This window comes from Parasteatoda tepidariorum, chromosome 8 (genome assembly GCF_043381705.1).
Source record: "Parasteatoda tepidariorum isolate YZ-2023 chromosome 8, CAS_Ptep_4.0, whole genome shotgun sequence".
NCBI lineage: Eukaryota > Metazoa > Arthropoda > Arachnida > Araneae > Theridiidae > Parasteatoda > Parasteatoda tepidariorum.
Window position 1 is genome coordinate 60,045,602 of NC_092211.1, and position 20,257 is coordinate 60,065,858.

The 20,257-nt window shown below is 28.5% G+C and overlaps 2 protein-coding genes across 3 annotated transcripts in view; one reads left to right on the plus strand and one right to left on the minus strand.

Annotated features, from left to right (window-relative positions):
- The window catches only part of LOC107436245 (polypeptide N-acetylgalactosaminyltransferase 1), a 33,199-nt gene extending 19,105 nt beyond the window's left edge, over positions 1–14,094 (minus strand). The window contains exons 1-6 of the mRNA XM_043046776.2: positions 13,355–14,094; positions 10,947–11,113; positions 9,121–9,298; positions 7,611–7,820; positions 4,598–4,715; positions 2,930–3,115 (exon numbers count right to left, since the gene is read on the minus strand). Of these exons, the coding sequence (XP_042902710.1) occupies positions 2,930–3,115; positions 4,598–4,715; positions 7,611–7,820; positions 9,121–9,298; positions 10,947–11,113; positions 13,355–13,908 (1,413 nt within the window). The 5' untranslated portion in view covers positions 13,909–14,094. The remainder of the gene's footprint in view (positions 1–2,929; positions 3,116–4,597; positions 4,716–7,610; positions 7,821–9,120; positions 9,299–10,946; positions 11,114–13,354) is intronic.
- A 207-nt stretch (positions 14,095–14,301) lies between these two features.
- The window catches only part of LOC107436253 (cation-dependent mannose-6-phosphate receptor), an 18,724-nt gene continuing 12,768 nt past the window's right edge, over positions 14,302–20,257 (plus strand). The window contains exons 1-3 of one of the 2 annotated variants that reach the window (XM_016047888.4): positions 14,302–14,556; positions 15,243–15,339; positions 18,951–19,084. In XM_016047888.4, the coding sequence (XP_015903374.2) occupies positions 14,357–14,556; positions 15,243–15,339; positions 18,951–19,084 (431 nt within the window). In that variant the 5' untranslated portion in view covers positions 14,302–14,356. The remainder of the gene's footprint in view (positions 14,557–15,242; positions 15,340–18,950; positions 19,085–20,257) is intronic. The other variant, XM_043046777.2, reaches the window with a different exon arrangement.

Consider the following 20,257-nt stretch of genomic DNA (forward strand, 5'->3'; position numbering starts at 1 on the left):
CACTAAACATTCAGCAATTCCTTGAGTTATAGAAAAAAGAAATATCGTAAATTATAGAAAACTCTGTGAATGTGCATTAGAATTACTATACAATCTACATTTTATTTTTCAAGCACTTTTTTTCCCTTCAAAAATGATAATCCCTAAAATTTTGTATATAGCTATAATAAGTTATGTTAATTTGATTTTAGTATGAAATCCTCGAATAAATATAGCAAAAACAACATAATCTAAATAATATCAGATGAAAAGTTCATGTGTTTAAATACTAAAAACTCAGAACGTAATAAATAATTTATAAATCGATTCAAATTTTCTTTTCAAAGGGGATTAAAAGAAATTTTTTTTCTTTGCTTTTTGGTCAGAAATCAGCTTAAAAATTGTCTATTGCCTAGAAACTTCGAGATGTTTTCTATTAATAATTAATAAAACCTCTTAAAGCAATCACAGAACTTTATTTCAATTTTTTTAAGGTCAGATTTTGGTTGCCTAGCAACCTAGTAAAATTAAGCATTCCTCCTTTGAATTAGTCAAAGGGTTATCTTAAAATATTGATTTGCGCAGGCGACTTTTTTTGGCGGTTTTCTGAACTATCGCCAAATATATAAACCTTTATTGCAACCCAATTTACGACCCAATTGTTTTAAAATTTTGTCTACCCCCCCTAATTCAAGTGTCTAGATTCCAAATATGTAAAAAAAAATATATGTTTATTCAGAGAAAGTACGTTTTTGTGTCTGATTTCATAACTTAATTAATAGTTAGCACTAATTAATTAGCATATTTGAAATCACCTCCAGAAACCATTAAGATTGATACTTAGTTTGTGAAAATCCGATGATTAGAACGAAAGTTATTCAGGGTGATATCTTTTTTTTTTGCGGACTGTACACATTGTCCAAAAGAGATTTAGTACCTTAAAAAGTAATATGTAAAAAAAAATTATTTAAATAATATAGTATATGCATTCATTATAAATATGTAATAAAAAAAGTAATTTATATCAAGATTCTACATAAAATTATACTTACAGATCCATACGCTAACACATTCTTGTCAAATATAAATTTTTCAGGATATATTTCTGTTAAATACCAATCAAACGACTTACACTGCAACCTTTTTTTCAATTCCATTCTATGAGATATGTCACCATAGTCAATCTCCTATGATAATACACATTACTTAATTTAGATTAATAGAAATAAGTTAAAACAGTTTTAGTCTTTCATTACAATAATTATTTGTAGAGAAAATTATAAATACAAATCACACAATGCAGACATATCCATAGAAATGTAAGAATTATTTTATCCTAAACAAAAAAATACAGTAGTCTCACAATAAAGTATGCTTATTAGGGACAAACAAAGGGTGATATATTTAAATATGTGATATAATAGTACTTTATTTATGTTGTACTACAGCTGCATACCTGCTAACATTGAAGAAATAAAATAACGAGATTTTAATAGCGAAATTTTTTAGGCTACGAGTAAAGTTTTGATACATCACGTAAGTCAAAAAGAGAAATTCAAAACTGAAAATAATATAAGCACTTACAGTTAGGGAAGTAAGAAATATGTATATAAAACTTAATCTAAAGAAGATTTTTTTAAATAATTATTTATAATACTTAAACTATTTTATTTTATAATAGATGTTAAACAACCGACCTAATTTTGAGTTTACAACTACTAATGTTCAACTCTGTACCCTTGTAATTTTGATCCAATCCAGAAGACAAGGAAACTCCTGGATCAGTACCCCCAGAGGAATCGATTTGTATTGAGAACATGGAGGACTTTGTGACTCAACAAATTTAACGTTCATCAGTCACCATTTATTACACTGAGAGTCTTCAAAATACTCCAATACTGACAATAGCACTATTTGCAGAGGAATACGAGAAATATTTTTCCATCAGCAGATACTTTATTGACAAAAAAAAAAAAATTAATTTCGTTAACAAATACACAGAGAAATTTGAGATAATACAGGTAAACAGGAGATTGTCGAAAAATAAAGGAGTCTTCAGACTTGGCAGGAATGCAGCTGCACTATGTGTTCTTAGTGATGGTCTGGGAAACATCCCTAAATTGCTATCACAATTTTGTGCATCAAAATTGTGATGCCATTGCAATTTAGATTCTCTGCAAAGACAAGAGGATGGCTCTCTGTTTTTGGTAGCCAGACAATCAGTGTGTAAAGTTGAACATTTTACGATAGAACAATTTCATGAGGACCAATAAAACGCACACTCAGTCTCTTTGTAGACTCATCAAAGTTCTCACCCACCTGTTCACTGACCACTGCCAGTGATGCTTGACTGCAGTGATCTACTGAGAACCGTGTCTTACGAGTAGTCTACTGTGGGACGAATGTTAGATATAACATAAGTTAATATAGCATAGCAAAAATGATAATATAAAAGTGTAATAGAGCCTCTTTAGTAATAGAAAATTGTTATAATACATTTACTGATAGATTTTTTTAAGTTAAAACTTTAGAAAAACAATAACAAAATTATATTAGAATATATAATAAAGAAGATTATCTGCTGATTTCTGTTTCAAACTGCTTCTGTTGCAAGAGTTCTGTTGCTGATTTCTGTTTGCAAAACAAACATAGTTAGAAACTTTTAATAAGCCTTTTAAATTGCAAGTAAAATGAGATGGAGAATGCTTATCATTATATTCTGAGAAGCAATTCATCGTTCTTGCAGCAGAAATAATAAAAAAAAACATCAAAGTGGAAACTAATAAACAATAAATAACTTAGCTGAAAAAAATATGGCAATAAGCTTCGTAAAATCATTGTTTTAACAATAAAAAATTTTAAATTAAAGATAAAAATATTTTAGATTAATACATTAAGAACAAAATAAAATTTAATGAAAAACTAAAAATACAAAGAATTGAATATTTACTCTTAGATCTGGACGATGGAAGTAAAAATATTTCTTGTAATCATCCATCCAAACCTCAACTGTTCGAACTGTATTTATTCCATGAGTATCTTTATTTCCTGGGAATTTGTAAGGATGAAAACCTCTAAAGATATGACCAACATGAGAACAAGGCACGATTTCAAGAGTCCCCCCACACATCCAAACCTAGAAAACAACAATTGTGAAAAAATTTATTTTAAACCACTTCAAAAAAAGAAATAGAAGAAGAGTGTCAAGTCTGTAATTAAAAACAGTTACATATGACTAATTCTAACTAATATGTTTGATTTCAAAATGGTGAATAAAAAAATGCTAAATTTCAAATATTATTAAAATAATAAAAACAAACTGTGGCATATTAAGGTGTCAATAGTGTTAGTTATTAGTTATGTAATGTGTTGCTTTTTCTTTACTAATATATTTCAACAATAGAAAGACTAACAAAATTATTTTTACAGTGAAATTTGTGAATTTTATTAAAAACAGCTATTATACATTATAAAGATAGGATCATCGAAGAAGGATTTTTTTTTTTTTAGACTGTGTCATTTTATCATGTTAGTATATAATATTACTATAACATATCCAGTTACTACATCTTCTTCCTTTTTTTATACATTGTTACACAATTCTCAAATGCTATGACACATAATCAAGATGCTGTAGCTACTAAATCATTAATTTGAACAACTGCTTTAAATAATCCTGTTATGGTAGAACCTCCATCAATGGTTTGACTTGCAACCATTCAATATGAATGGTTGCAAGTCAAACCATTGATGGAGGAAAATACAGGAAATACAGTAAATCCTCAATGCTGATCAGCATAAAATACCAAACTATAAATTTTAAATGCATGGAAAACAATAAAGAAGTAATGGACTTGAAAATTTGTAAATTTGCAAAAAGTATAAAACATTTTAATTTGAAAAAACTATATACATGTGGTAAAACATTCAAGATGTAAAAGAAGGTGAATAAACACATTTATTTATTTAATATATTTGGAAATTTTGGTTCACACTTTTTCTTCTGTGAGCAAACTATCAATTTGCAACATTTGTAACAGATTGCTGTTTATTTTCTGAAAGTTTTTGTGAATACAGGAAGTTCCTTGTCCTTACAAGTGCTTGCCTCCATCTTTATCACTTTGAATTTCCTCAGCTTCTGCAATTATTTCTTAAACTGACAACACCACAAGTTTCAACATTTTTATCAATTAATGTATACACATCAAATGTGGAAAATTGACATGTTTCCTCCAAACTGTTACAAATTCTTATTTTCTTCTTGATCATTAGCATAAAGAGTTATATTTTTTCTTCTCCAAACGAAATAACAAATTTTTTTTTTCAAGTGTAGGTAGAATTTCTGGATAATAAACACAGGCATCTGCTAGTTTAAAAAACAACCTAAATGGGTATTATTAGCATCATAAGAATAGCACTGGTAACAGGACGGTCAAAACAAGACAATATATACAGGAAAACGAAAGATGCAGGAATGCTGAATCGAGGTTCAAATGTTTTACAATACAAAGCCAAATGATACAGCTATCTTACTCTTAAAATAAGAAATGACTCTAAACAAATTTTAAGAAAAAAAACAACTCTCAAAACAAAAAAGAAAGGAAGAGAAAATACTTACTCTAAAAGACATTTCAAGATTTTCTCCTCCCCAAATTTCCATTCCTGGATCATAACTTCCTATTTCCCAAAAATAATTGCGTTCAACTGCAAATAGACCTCCAGCCATTGTAGGTGTTCTAGATAAATTAATAAAGGCAATATTTTAGAGCTTTATTGTTTATTTATTAAAAAAAATAGGTCTGATTGCCAAACCATACTTTAAATTTAAAAAAAAAAACTTATCAATCCTCTTATTGAAAAAACAGTTATACTCTGCAGCAAGTTCAGAAAAGATCATTGCAGTATAGGATTTAAGTAATCCTCCGCAAATGCATACACAATTCTGTTTTATTCTGTAATCAAATAATCAAGTGTGATTGTGAGCCCAACTCAAAAATCCTGAAAATTTCTAGGGTAAAATCATTAATGATGCATTTCAAAAAATTTATGTCTTTATAAGTTTACATCAATGATATTTCAAAACATGAAATTCTAAATAAATTATATGCAGCATAATTTAAATGAATAATTATGTATAAGTTTACTTTTATCTCCAATCACATTTATTATTACACCAGAAAAAATATTTACAAATGAAGAGAGATGTCAAGTATAAATTCTAGTTCTAATATTTGTAAATAAAATATACAAGAATTTTTATACATTAATGAGATCGATGATTTCTTGATCCTTCTGGACCTTGAATTTCTGGATCGCGCTAAGTAAAAAATTCGGAATTCCAGACTTTTTCCGGAGCGCAATCATCTCTGAATAATACAAATATGCAAAAGAAACGCCTTTAAAAGTTAAACACACTGTCAGAAATTTAATTCCTGCTATCTTTTATAACATATATCATAGATTTATTTTGAAAAAAAGTTCTAGTTTTGTAATGCTAGTCTAGAATCCTAGACTTGGCAACATATTTTGATAAATGCAGGGTTGCCACAGAAAAAAATGAACAAAATAGTTGCTTTTAGTAGCCTAAAACATGAAAATAGTAGCCAAAAACTAGGAAAATAGTTGCCTAAATAAGAAAAAAAATATGACTAAAATTTTGTTAATGACTTAATTGTCATATACCATGATTCATTCAGTCAAGTTAGTGGCAAATATGATAATTTTTATATAAACGTAAATGTTTATATATATGAAAAGTGATTACTCAAATTCGAAATTTACACATCATAATCGTATTAAAATAAATATATAGATAGATATTTTAAAAATCATGCGGAATTTCNCAAATAATCAAGTGTGATTGTGAGCCCAACTCAAAAATCCTGAAAATTTCTAGGGTAAAATCATTAATGATGCATTTCAAAAAATCAATGTCTTTATAAGTTTAAATCATTGACATATCAAAACATGAAATTCTAAATAAATTATATGCAGCATAATTTGAATGAATAATTATGCATAAGTTTACTTTTATCTCTAATCACATTTATTATTCCACCAGAAAAAATATTTACAAATGATGAGAGATGCCAAGCATAAATTTTAGTTCTAATATTTGTAAATAAAATATACAAGAATTTTTATATATTAATGAGATTGATGATTTCTTGAACCGTCTGTATTTCCGGAAACTTCTGGATTGCGGTAAGTAAAGAATCCGGAATTCCGGACTTTTTTCGGAGCACAATCATATATAAATAATACAAATATGCAATAGAAATGCTTTTAAAAGTTAAACACACTGTCAGAAATTTAATTCCTGCTATCTTTTATAATATATATCATAGAATTATTAAAAAAACAGTTCTAGTTTTGTAATGCTAGTCTAGAATCCTAGACTTGGCAACATATTTTGATAAATAAGGAGAACATTTGTTCTTGAAAAAGAAACAACTACATGACATTGCAAGAGCATTGGATTTGATTGGACAACTAAAAGTTGAGCATCTCATGCTGCAAATCAGATGTGAGATAAAGAATTTTTACTTTTGTTTTGCTGCAGAAGAAAATTGTCCGTAAGAAACAATATTTATTATTCTTTCATCAGTTTCTCTAAATGCGAACAGAAAGTATTATTTAATACAACTCTCAAATTTTATGGGAAACAAAACAATTTTTAATAACGAGTTTTGTTTTCCTTATTTTAGATGATTTAAGAAAGAAAGCAAATAGATAGCTGAGCAACATCCTTTCAGGAGTTGGTGATGTTGATATGCATTCGTGCTGAGAGCTTGGCATGCACTTGAATGCAAACAGGCTCTCTCCATATGGATAATGGTTTTTTTTCTCAACTTGCAACAGAGTATAGTATTACTATCACATTTACAAGAATTAATTCTATCTTATTATCAAATTAGTACAACTCATGCTTATATTTTACAAATAAATTGGGAGTCCCATAAATAAGGCAAAATAATAGGAAAAACATTCATTACAATTTGAGGCTCTGTATCTAAAAATGAAGAAAAGTGGTGGCCTAGGCTCCCTTTTCAAATTAAGATTTCAAATAAGAATGAATGACTTAAAATTAAATTATCTCAAATTTTCTTATAGTTATAATTCAATTTATGCCTTCAATACTTTTCAATTTATGCCTTAAATTAAAACGAAGTTAACCCTCAGGTGGATAATAAAATAGGTTTATGATAACACTTTGCTGACCAACCGAATTGCACCCAAAATTTAGCTAGACATGCTCTCTGTCCAAAATGGGATAGCACTTACTTAGGCACTTGATGGAAAACACAATATAGGAAGGCCAAGATTTACTTGTCAAAGATACATGCACCATGAGCAGTGCAAAACTAAATGGGAGGAGGAATGAGAGCTGGCTCAAGGCAAGGGTGCCGGGAAAAAGAGACTTGTGGCCTTATGTGCCAGTTGACACAAAGAGGATAGGTAGGTAGGTATAAGCTAGACACCACACATTTTTCAACCATAACAACTAACTTTTGCCAAATAAAGCAATCTCCCCTTTGGTTGTATACTGATAGTTTACAAAATGGGATGATTCCCCGATCAGTCAGCAAGGAGTTAAAATATAAAACTAGAGCTAAAGAAAAGTGTCAGACCTAGTTGGTTCAACATCAGACTTTTTACGCCTCTCTTCTCTATCAGGTATTTCAATCCATGTGAAGTGACCATTCCAAGTAAAACCTCCTATTTGAAAATACTCCAAATTCGTTGCATAGTACTCAAAAGTCTTATCATCAATAACATCAATGATTGGACACAAAACAGCATCTCGTTTATCTTTTATTCTTTGAAGGAGAGGCTCCAACCTGCAAATTTTAAAAGCAAATCCACTTTTGTTTGAAAATTGAAACAATATTTAATGATGAAAACATATTTCTTAAAAACAATAATTATTTTTTTATTTCAAAATCAACCAGATCTTTAGTTTTGAATATGTTTTAAAAGAAAAACCCGTATATGGAGCATAGTAGTAATACAGTGTAACCTGTTGAGTTGACCACTTCTGTATTTTGATAATTTGTCCAAGTTGACCTTATTAATAAAGTAGAAAACAGGTAAAATCAATTACATTTCCTCTTACACGTTGATCACTAGACTAAGTGGACCATCAAATTGTTATCATACAAGTGGCCAACTTACATCCATTACTCTTCTTATTGTAATTAGATTGGACCTCTTAAAATGATTGGTTCTTAAACCTGTGTTTCTAGTAAGTATGTCATTTTTAAATCACACTTCATTCAGATCACATAACTTAATAAAATCTTTTTTTTTAAGCAGAAGTGAAGCGTTTTGAAAGGGCAAACAATTCTGGTCATAAAGTGATTGTGTTTTTATAATCATTACAAAAGTTTAGAAACAAATAGTTAGAAAATAATATTAAAACAAAATATAGTATTTCAAAATCGTTACAAGAGTTGGGAAACAAATGGTTTGAAAATGTTAATAAAACAGAATACAGTTTTGTTTTAAGCATTCCTGGCTGTGAAAAATTAAGTAACATTATGAAAAACTAAAAAAATTAGAAAAATTAATGATAGCTTGTTCTGAAAAATTAAATATTTTTATTTTGTGAAAACATTATTTTAAATAACACTTTGACAAAATATTTATAATAAAAAATATTGCATTAACTGATAATAAAAAAATTGCATAAATTCATGAGAAACCATCAAATGAGTGAATACAGAAGACAGCTAATACTTTTGCAAAACAAACTTCTCACAGTGAATACACATATACCTTAGAATTTTAAAGTTAACTTTTCAATTAACTATATTTTAATTTATTCTTTTTTTATTTATATATACTTTATTATCTTAATTGAAGACCATGGGGAAAGAAATATTTTATGTCGATAAAAGCTGATTTAGAGAAAAACAATTTCGCAGAAGTAATGGAAAGGTTTTTTCCTACCACAGCCCATCTTTCATGTGTAATAACTCTCAGGAAGAACCAATTTTTTACACTATTTATTTGCAAAATGCTGTGATCCTCAAAATGTAACAGATGACTATCAAATCTTCATTTTTGTGAAAAATGGAGAAACATTTCTTACCGGACTTCAATTTAGTTTAAATGACTTGCTTTTGAATACAAACTTACCATTGTACATTTGCTTCACAGTGAGAATCCAAAAAAATCAGCACATCTCCAGTTGCAAGCTTAGCACCAGCCAGTCTAGCACGAATCAGGCCTTTTCGTTCATTAAAGCGGATTAATTTTATTAAATTGGGCTTGAATTCTTTACTAATGTATTTTTGTAAAGAATATTTCAATTCATCTGAAAGAGTAAAAAAGAATGCCATGTAATAAATGATTAGAAAGAACGTAAATAAAATACTTATTTTCATTTAGAAAACAATTAACAAAAATAAGTAACTTGTTCACCAATAAATTCATATTTAAGTTTATTTACAAACATAAAAACTACAATTTATTTTTTTAGTAAATTCACATTTATCATCTTGACTGCAGACAATTTAACATTATAACAATTTTAATGAAGTAACAAATCACCATCAAATGATGACTGAACAGCTCAAAACAGGTGAAGGATAAACAAATTAACTTTTCAAAAAATAACACCAGAGCACTGGGTTGCAAAGCTAAGGTCTCTGATTCCAGGATTTCACCTGGCATAAAAATCTAACAATAAAAAACTAACATAAGGGCAATAATTAAGTTTTAAACAAAATTTATAATTTTACTGTATGATATTAGATTTCTGTAGCAGTTACAGTAAATTATCACACTTGGTTAGAATCATCCACATGTGGAAGAGAAGGTGTCCATGCAGGTAGCCTGCGAGTAAAAAGTGGACTACAAACTATCTTAAATAATGATAAAAATATAAGTGAAAGAAAAACAAGCTAAACAATTTTTTTTTCAACCTTGTAACAGCAGGGATCTGTCAAGGTTTTTTTTGAAAGGTTTTTTTTTGTTGAAAATTTAGACATTATTTGTGAAATTTAAAAATTATATTAAAAAGTCAACACAAAAATATGGTAAAATAAGAAAATATTTTCGAAAATATATTAAAAATATTTTGTGAAACTACCATTTTTCCTAAAATTGAATTTGTGAAAGTATTGCTAAACGGCAGTAAATTTGCCCCGAACAGTCCTTTGAACAGTAATTAATAAAACTAGCCCAGCCTTCAGTTTTAGATTAAAAGAAATTCCAATCACATCACCACTTTTGCCGAGTACAGTATTAATAAAAAACTCTACTATCTGAATAATAATTAGTAGTAAATAAAAAAAATTAATTTTCTACCTTTTCTTCTTCTGTATAAATTTGCTGTTATAATTTACATAACAAGTAACAACGTTACTAATCTAGTAACTACACGCTTCTTCTAACTATACCCTGTAACTACATACCAATAAATTTTTTTACAGCAAGCACTGAACTCCCATCTTCCCCTGGGAAGATTCCGTAAGTGTTGCTCTTTTAACATTACCCATTAGGCAACCTGTGAACCTAAGTCACGGAGGAGATCAACATTACCCACACCATACTGCCACAGATACACATCCATATTGCCACAGGCTCCATTCGCACATGAATTGGGTGAACCCTGAGCGGAATTCAAACCTGCAATCATTAGCTTTGCAGTCAGGCACACTGATCGCTCTATCACCTGGCCGGAACAGAAATAAATAAAAAGTATTTATTTACATTAAATAATTTTATTTATTTCCATTTTTATCATATGTACCCAAGTAAAGAAAATTAGTTTCAAATGTAATAAGGCTCTCATATTAATTTCTAATAGAATCTATATTTTTACAGTAATAGTTTTATGCGATTGTTAGACCTTATGTTATCATCTAGTTTTTTATGCCCTGATCCTTGATATATGGCTTTTGTATTATTTTAATATGGAAAAATTTTAAAAAAATTAAAAATGATGTAACATGAATTACCTTTATCACTAAAGTCATCAACTAAAATAATTTCATGTAAAAGATGGGGCGGAGAACGATTAATGACGCTGTGAATTGTTCTGAGTAGAGCAGACCACACCTCATTGGTAAAAATTATTACAACACTTGCAGTAGGAAGTACTTTGTCATAAGTCTCATATTGGCACCTAAGCAGGATAAAAATAAATATATAATAGCCTAAAAACACAGAATTTTTGCAGCAATACAATAATTTAACTGAAACTATTTCATAAAGCACTTTAACAATTTACTTTAAAAATAAGTAGAAAATTCCTTAATGTGCCCCTTTCCTGAGAAAAGAGAAACTTCTAAAAATTTGACCAGTTCAGAATAACCTTAACAAAGTAAACATTTATAATAATAATAAGAATTATTATATTTAAACCCAGAATTACTGTTTTTAATGGAATATGAATAAAAAAGGCCATAATTTTTAAAGGGATGGCAGCTTATTTTTACAAAAAGGACACATTTATAGAAATAAAAGTGCAGGCAGAGTGGGTCACCCCTCTAAAAATATAGAGAACACTGATGTAAAATGTTAAAAGTTTTCATTGAAATTATTTGTATATTTTTCAAAGAAAAGTGTATTAAATCAGTTGTTTTTTATTTAAGAAACTTCCTTTTGGATTAAAATAATAAGCTTTTTCGTTTACTAATTATCATTTAAAAAAAAATTCAACAGCAAAAATTAATTTTCTGTGGCAAATAATAAGCTGGATAGATGCAAAGTTAAATAAACAATATTAATATTTTAAAACTTTAATGTTGTTCAGATATTTTGTATATTAAATTGGATTCTGTTTACGTATGTTATATAAATACCTTAAATGCTGTTTGTACTTATATAATGCAAAATTGCATGCAATGCTTTAAAGGCTCTTTATAATACAGTTGATTTAATTTTAATGTTTATACAGTCAAACCTCGATATCTCGAACTTGAAGGGAGAGGAGAAAAAATTCGAGATACCAACATTAGATTTTAAATTAGGCCTATTAGGGCTACATGAAATTGCATTCACAGCAAAAATAATTTATGAAAGATGCAAACATAATAAAAATTATAAATTCCTACTTTTCAGAAAATAATTTATTTATGGAATAGCTTAACCCCTTCCTTCTCACTCCCGTGAAAATGATGGGGTGAGGTTTCGCCCTCTATTTCTCGCAAACGTGACATTCCCGGGCTAGAGTGTTCAGTAGTAACGCGACAATAAGAAAAAAAATAATTTGTTTCTTTTGCCCGAAAACATTTTATTTCTCATTTTACACACCAGATGGCAGTACCAGGATATTTTTAAGGTAATTGTATATTTTTTTACAAAAGTTTATTTTAAACTAGATGAAATAATCAAATACACGTATAAAGAAAAATAGGCACTTTTATGACTGTTTTCTTGAAAATTAACCGATCGTTAAGGGGTTCTTAATGAACTTAAGTAAAAAAAAAAAAATGCCTGTTTCAAGTATGTTGAGTAGTTTTCGCAAAATTTTCTGCATATCTTGCAACAGTTACAGTAAGACTATAATTTTACTTGGACATGACTGCTTTATACTTAAAGATTCAGATAGTAACTGTAGCATGTGACATAGGTAATGCTTCGTGTTCCCATATCAAAGGTACTGGGTTCAATTCTTGGAGCATGCAAAATTGACTCAGAGGGTTGATAAAATGAGTACCAAGTATGCTTGGAGACTAAACACTAAGGGCTCCGCATTCTTTTCACCCAACCCAACTAGAACATCTGCGCCTGTACCCAAGCACAAGGTCGAGAAAACTGGGATGGATACGGTAGACCTTAGACCTCCCCTCAACAGACTGTCATGCCACTGAGTTCAACTTCGCATCTTAATAACAATAAATCGTAAAAGAAAGAAAAAAACTCTTTCATCAAGATATTAATAAGATCCACATAATTGTGTGGGAAACTTTAAAATAAAAACATTCAACATTTCAATCAAATTGTCTGTCTAATGAGCCCCCACGATTTCACCCCAACTAAGCAGTGGCATACAAGAAACTAAAAAAAGAGGAGAAACATTCATTTAATTTATTACAAGCTAAGCAACCCCACAATTTCAATCGGCTTTAGGTTTTGATATTGAAACATCCTAAACTCTGCTTTCAACTACGTGATATTAATAGTCTGGAGTCCTTTCACACCTGTATCTGTTTGCTCTAACTACCCTTCTCAAAAGATTTTTGCGTTTACAAAAAAAAAATTTATAATATGTAATACTCTGTTTAGCATAAATATGAGTTAAACACAGTGATCTGTCCCTTTCTACGATTTTTGTTCCATTTCTTTTCTGTCATTGCCCAGTTGTCACCTTTTTTTGGCATTTCCCATTTACATTACAATTTATTATGAGCATGAATTTTACTTTGGATTCCTTGGATCAGGAACACTTCTATTTAATGCAATTCTTTCACTTAAATAAACGTTAAAAGCAGCTTCTGAGAAACGGGCATCAGCCAGTTTTTCCTCTTCAGGGGACAGGTGAATGGGTTCACCCCTCTCCCCAAGTCCAGGAGTCACTTTCATTTCAGGTATACTATAACGTAAATGCCCGTCATTTTGATTTTGGTCTTGAAAATTAGCCGATTTATTCTTTTTATTTCGATTTTGGATAGGCGCCTTGGCTTGTAATTTATGAAGCAAAGCTGGATTTCGGAAACTGGATGTTGTAAGTTTCGGTAAAACTACTGAAGAAGTTGAGATATTTTTGTGCGTATGTCTTACAGGTCTGCCAAATGTTGGCACGAATTTCACAGAAGTGGAATAATAACTAGAATGTTCATGATTCGTTGGAGATTGTGTAATATTTTCAATTTTTAGTTTATAAAGCCAATAACATGCACAACTTATAGCCGCTAAAAGTGCAATTAGTTTTAAAATAGCGGTTCGTCGTCTTCGCATTAGTCTAGTGAAAGCCATTTAAATAAATTATTCGTGAATTATTTTTTAGAACGTATATCATTTTATATGCAATAAATTAATAAGGTGATGACAGGTTTCTGATCAATTAGTTCACTAATTATTAAATCACAACACGTGTTGCATATGTCAATTTATTCACCTGCCGTTGCTAACGTCAACAATTCGTTTTGTTGTTGTTTGTGTAAGCAAGCATGGTTACAATCAAAAAGTCGTAATGAAATGAATCATCAAAATTATTTTTTGCATAAATATTAGTTTTATATAGATTACTTAATTCATAGTGAATATTAGTAAGTCGAATAAAAAATATTTGAGTTTTAAAAATTGCCGTTAAAAAATTAAAGGAAAAAATTAATAATAATCACGTGTTTATTACCAAACCTGTTTAACCGCACCTGTTTCGAAAGTTGCGCTTTTGAATGTAAACAAATAGAATGTGAACAGAATGAGTACTTTTAATAAATTTAATTCTTACTATTTCATTACCGCATCAAAAGCAATTATCATGTATTCAGTTATTATTATTTTTGTTTTATTCAATGTGGTTGCTGGCCAAGAATGTTCTCAAATGAGTAATTGCAAATGTAAATTTACAAACGGAAGTGTCATAGATCTGACTAGTTTAGGCTATCATCATGAAGCTCGGTAATATTTGAAACTAATTAACCTAATTGATAACACTTTTTTAAATAAACTTATATTTTTTGCTTGTGAGCTAAATAATACCTTTTTAAATGGATTTTAAAATAATGTTGTTTCAATGATAAATATTTAGTAGTCGAATTTTTTTTTTNTTTTTTTTTTTTTTTTTTTTTTTTTTTTTTTTTTTTTTTTTTTTTTTTGCTAATCCCATCTTAACAAAAACACATATTCGCAGAAAAAGTTTTCACTATCGCAAACTGTTCTATATGAAATAATACTGACTTTTAATTTTAAAAATACAATAAGATTAAGAAGTAAAATAAAAAGGAAATTCATGTCTATTTTTTTGTTATTTTAAGCAATTTTGTATTAAAATGTTTACTAAAGTACTATCTTTAAAGTTAAACATTTTACAAATCTTTTATTAACTAATGCACGCAAGTGATAAGATGAATATACTAACCAATCAGAACTAAATTGAAAGAAATAACTTTAACACAACTACAGACTTACTGCAACTTATTAAAAAGGTTTATCCCAATGAAATTCATAGTTGCCTTGATATTCCTGATAAACGTTGTGTTTTTATTTTTCTTGGTTTTTAACTTTTTGTCCTGATTTTTGTGTGTTCAAAATATCCAATTTCTAACAAGTGCATATGACTATTAACCTATAGTTTCCTGTTTTAGGTTTAAAAATATGACGCCTGTAAATGATAAAAATTATACATATTACTATAATCCCTGTTTTCCTTTCACTCTTGGCGGTGCGTGTACTAATGTAGCTGTAAGTATAATCAGTTTGCTATTATCTTTCTTTTATTACCTAGAACTTATTTTAAAATTTTGTAATGAAGTTTGATTCATGGGCACTTATTTGATATAAATTAATCATAGTTATATCTATCGATGAATTGACCCCATTGGACCCAAAACAAAAGCAGACGAGCATGAAAAGTGTTATTTTTGAAAATGTAAATAAATAAAAACTTGCATACTGCCCATCTGCGGTTACTCTAACCGGGGACATCTTCTGGTTAAAGTTAGTGAACTCTGGGTCCAAATGACTTGCAGTTACCTACATAGTGAGTTGAAATTTTGGAATCTAGCCTTGTGTTGCTCTTGTAAAACATGTTTTAATTTGTGACCTAGGGTAAGTTTACATTGTGAATTTGGGCATTAGAGTTACAGACCAAAGAAGAAGGGGGGGGGACATTTAAATATAAGAATTAAATACCTACTTTATATCAGNACTTTTAAAATCAATATATATATCGATAAAAAAAATTAATTGATTTAAATCAATGATTTTTTTAAAAAAAATCATTTGATTTAAATCATGATTTAAATCAAGCTGATTTAAATCAACGAACCCTGCTTTATATTCAAGAATTTTTTTATAGGATAATAACAGAGAGGGGGGGGGGAAAGAAAACAAGCAGATATCATTTTGAAATTAAAGTTTATGTTTACATAAATATGGGAAAAATTCACAAAAAATGGAATCTACAGAACAGAATGGGCATGGGGCATGAAATATAAATATTAGTTAGCAATCATTATCCCTGGCTCAACAGCCTAGGTTAGGCCAAGTGTTTCTTAATTAGAACTCTTTAGGCATGGCCTTGTTTGGCAGGGCAAATAGCCATGTTTTCCCCTCAATAAATATAAATTTTTAAAGCCCCCCCCCCAAATATTTCTAACAAGCAAGAAAAATTTTCAAAGTTACAAACAAGAAAAATATAAAAATATATAATTTCTTTTGAATATTTAGCATAAGAAAATTTTTAATGATAGAGAATTATTGTGGTTGTGTATTTTAATGTGGTTGTGTCCTTAAAATTGACCCCTGTGACACCCATATCTTCTTGATGCAACTGTTCACTAATTTTAAATACGTAGAATAAGGTAGTTATTTACAATATCATCAACACATCAAGGTCTCCCTCTTTGTCGTGTCACAAATGGTCTAGCTTTAAAAATCTATTGTTCAATTTTAGTGCAGTTGTCAATGTCATATATTTAGTGCATTTAAATATAGCATTCCACTTAAGTTCACTTATTTTTATAAGCTTGATCTCAATAGATTTTATATGATTCGAAATTGACATAACTTAATCTCACGTATTGAACATAAACAGGGGTCTGTAGAAGCCAAATTTACTACCGTTTGGCGGTACCTTCACAAATTCAACCTTAGGAAAAACGGTAGTTTCACAAAATACTTTTTCTTAAAATTTTATTTTTGTGTGTTGATTTCTTGATGTACACAAAATAGGTGCCTCTCAGAAAAACCTAGACAGACCCCTGATAAAGATGTGTGGCGCACCCCTAATCTTTACTCCTTTAAAGATAGCCCTCAAGATCTTACAAAATATATTTTCCACTTTTTTGACTACAGTTCATTTTTCCACTACATATGCTAATGTATCACTGATGAAGGATTTGTATAAAAGAACTTTTGTCTTTCTTGACTCTACTTGAAATTTAAAAAGTTTCATCAGGCATTATTTGCAGTAGTTAGACCTATTTTTATTTTCAATATTATATCATTGTTCATTACAAATTCAATTCTTTGTTAGAATTTATTATATAACAAAATATCAATCAGAGAAATATCTTCCTCTTGAAAAATATAGTTCAAGATTTCTCCATCTTCAAAAGTTTAAGAAATTTACTCATGTATGAAAAACCAAAAAACATGAGCAATAAAAATAGTTAATTTATGAATGATGAGCTTATTTTGATTTTATTAAAAGTTGAAATCAAAATTAAAGTTTTCCTGAGCTAGTATCTTCTTTATTTTCCAAATTATTATCATCAGTAGTTTGCTGCATTTAAATAATTTTACTCTCAGGGAAAGAAAAAAAAAATCATGGATAATGCAGAGTGTGGCCTGGCCACAACAACACCTTAGAAAAGCTTCTTCTTTTTTTTTTCAAATGAATTGTCTAATTATAATTTTAAGAAATAAGATTCTAAATAATTTAACAACCTTTTTTTTATTTATTTAAAAAAAAGTAGAAAAGTAATCAATGCTTGAAAAATATAAAATGTAAAAAATGAAGAATATAATTTATTAAATGATTACTAATATAAGTTTATTATCGAATTAATGGGTCCTGCCCAATAAATAAAAAAATCGTTTATGAACATTCAAAATAATGTGCAACTTAGATATGAAGATAATGAAGGGCATTTAAATTTATCTTATCCATAAAATAAAACTTTTAATAATAATAAAGAAAATTAAAAACTTACATATTCTATATTAATAATATATTTTAAATTATACTGAAACAAGTATTCTGTAATCAATACTAATTTTGATCTAAAATAACATTCAAACTAAACAATTTTCTGCATCCCGTTAATATAGAAATTTTAAATATTATAATCGTAAAACAATTCGTTGAACATTTAGAAAATATATAATCAATTGGGGGAGAATAATTGCTTGAAACTATATGAAGCCTTTATGAAATCTGTTGCATGTACAACTGATATATTTCCCATTATGACTGTTTAAATAATTACATTTTTGGTGTATGTTTTTTTCTATAATTTTAAAATTTTTGAACTATTTTTTTAGATTATGTCATTTTCCTTAAAAAAAGAAGATTGCTTTATCATATTCACCTTATTCTCGTCGGTAATTCTCTCTGTTATTAGCAGATGGCAGCATATTAAAAATCTTTATCATTTCCTTTGTGTAATACGAATGTGTTGATTAACACTAATCTGGTGAAGTTTATTTTATACAATTTAATTTATTAAAAAATAAAAAAATTCTTCTTTATTAATATGTTATGAGAAAAAAATTTAAATGAGAATGATGTTAACCTAATCCCCTTGATGATTTTGTAAAATATAAGCATTAAATGATGGTGTGAAATTAAACTATTTCTATTTAAACTTCAGTAATATTTCTATGTTTGTGTAGTTCTTTGTGAGTTCAGTTGAAAAATTTATTTTATATTTTATTATTATAAATACATAGTAATAAAACTCAGATCCTTTTTCTTATCAATACAAGTCAGTTTGAAAAACGAAACTTTACATTTTATCACTTAGCCAGCAAACGAATACAAATTTAATCACTCTAATCGCATAATCTATTTCTTCCATACAAAATTTTTTTAAAAATAACAACAAATGCCTACTGTTAATAAGGCTATAAATTGACTACCGGAGTACAAGTTAACAGCTGGTCCAATAATGTGTAGTTAAAAAACAGGAGAGTGCAGAAAATTAAGAAATCACTTCTTCTCTTGTGATCAATTTTTCTTCTTAACTGTGAGTTTAGTGTTGGGCTGGTGTCAGCCATGAATATGTGTGTAAGTTCTTATCTATATTTGATACATAATTTTTTTTTTATTTTTTTTTTTTCTCAACTAGGTTTGTCAAGTTGCAAAATTCAAGGCAAACGAATATCAGAATTGTGGAAATACAAGCAATGGATTTGTTTGGAGTGCAGATCGCAACTCATTAAATTTGCAGTATAGTGTTGGAGGTGATGATGCTAATCGAAGGTGAAACTTTTACCTCATTTGAAAAAATTTTGCTCAGTTTATAAACTCAGTTTTCGCTAACATGAGTTTAAATTTGCGAGAGAAAACTTGTAAGAAAATATCTGGTATCCACTGCTTCTCTATGGAATAACAATGAAAAATTTGTTTGATTTGCTGGAAAGCAACCAGATCATGCACCACCTTTAGTTCAAAATTTAATGTTAAGTTATAAAAGTTGAATATTTATTGAAAGAAGGAAAGTTAATATATTCTACTGATTGGGATATCATCAAAGGCCAATTCTGGATTTCTTATTAAGATTCTGTTATTATTTCTTATTAAGATCCTGTTAGAAATTTGTGAAAAAAGCTTGGAATTTTTAGAAAATTATAGTGATTTGTTAAAATAAGGTCAAATTTTTGTAAAAGTAATATTTTTTATGAGAAAAGGGCAAAATGTAAGAAAGAAATACTTTAGGGTGTCTATGATCTTTTATATTAAAAATAATTTTCCCTCTGCATTAAACTTAATTTGTTAAATTAAACCTAATTTAATTGCATATTGTTGATTGATTGAAAAATTACATCACAATATTCTTCTGTTGCAATTAAATGCAGTAGTTGGAAGTGGCTATAATAGTTTCACTATATATTAGAAGACTATAATAGTGTCACTACAAGTAGTGGAGCGAGCAGTGTGTTTAAAATCATGTTTAACTAATATTTAAACTACCAGTCATGAATAATAGATAATTTATCACTTTGATCACATTTTCATATGTGAAACTCTCGTGAAACATTGATGTTATTTCAAAGAAGGAGAACATATTTTATGTACTAAATTTCTTACAAGAAATTAAAGAGAATTAAACACTTAATAAAATTGCAAACATTTAATAATTTCCTAGCTTTTCTTAAATTAAATATCCGTTATCGAGAAAGGTATTAAAAGTTGTAGGTTAAATTAACAAATTTTAAAAAGATGTTTAAGAATAACAAACTGGCTCTAACTGAATATAAACATTTTATAGCTTTTTTAATTTGGTACAATGTTGTTTAATTTTTTAATTCTGGTTAGTATATTGTTGTTGATCATGAAGAACAAGTATACTTTGACTTTTGGCATCTGAAAAAAGATAAGCAAAAAATATTTGTCACATTGTTTTAGGGATTACATGTATAGGTCTTGTAGGAC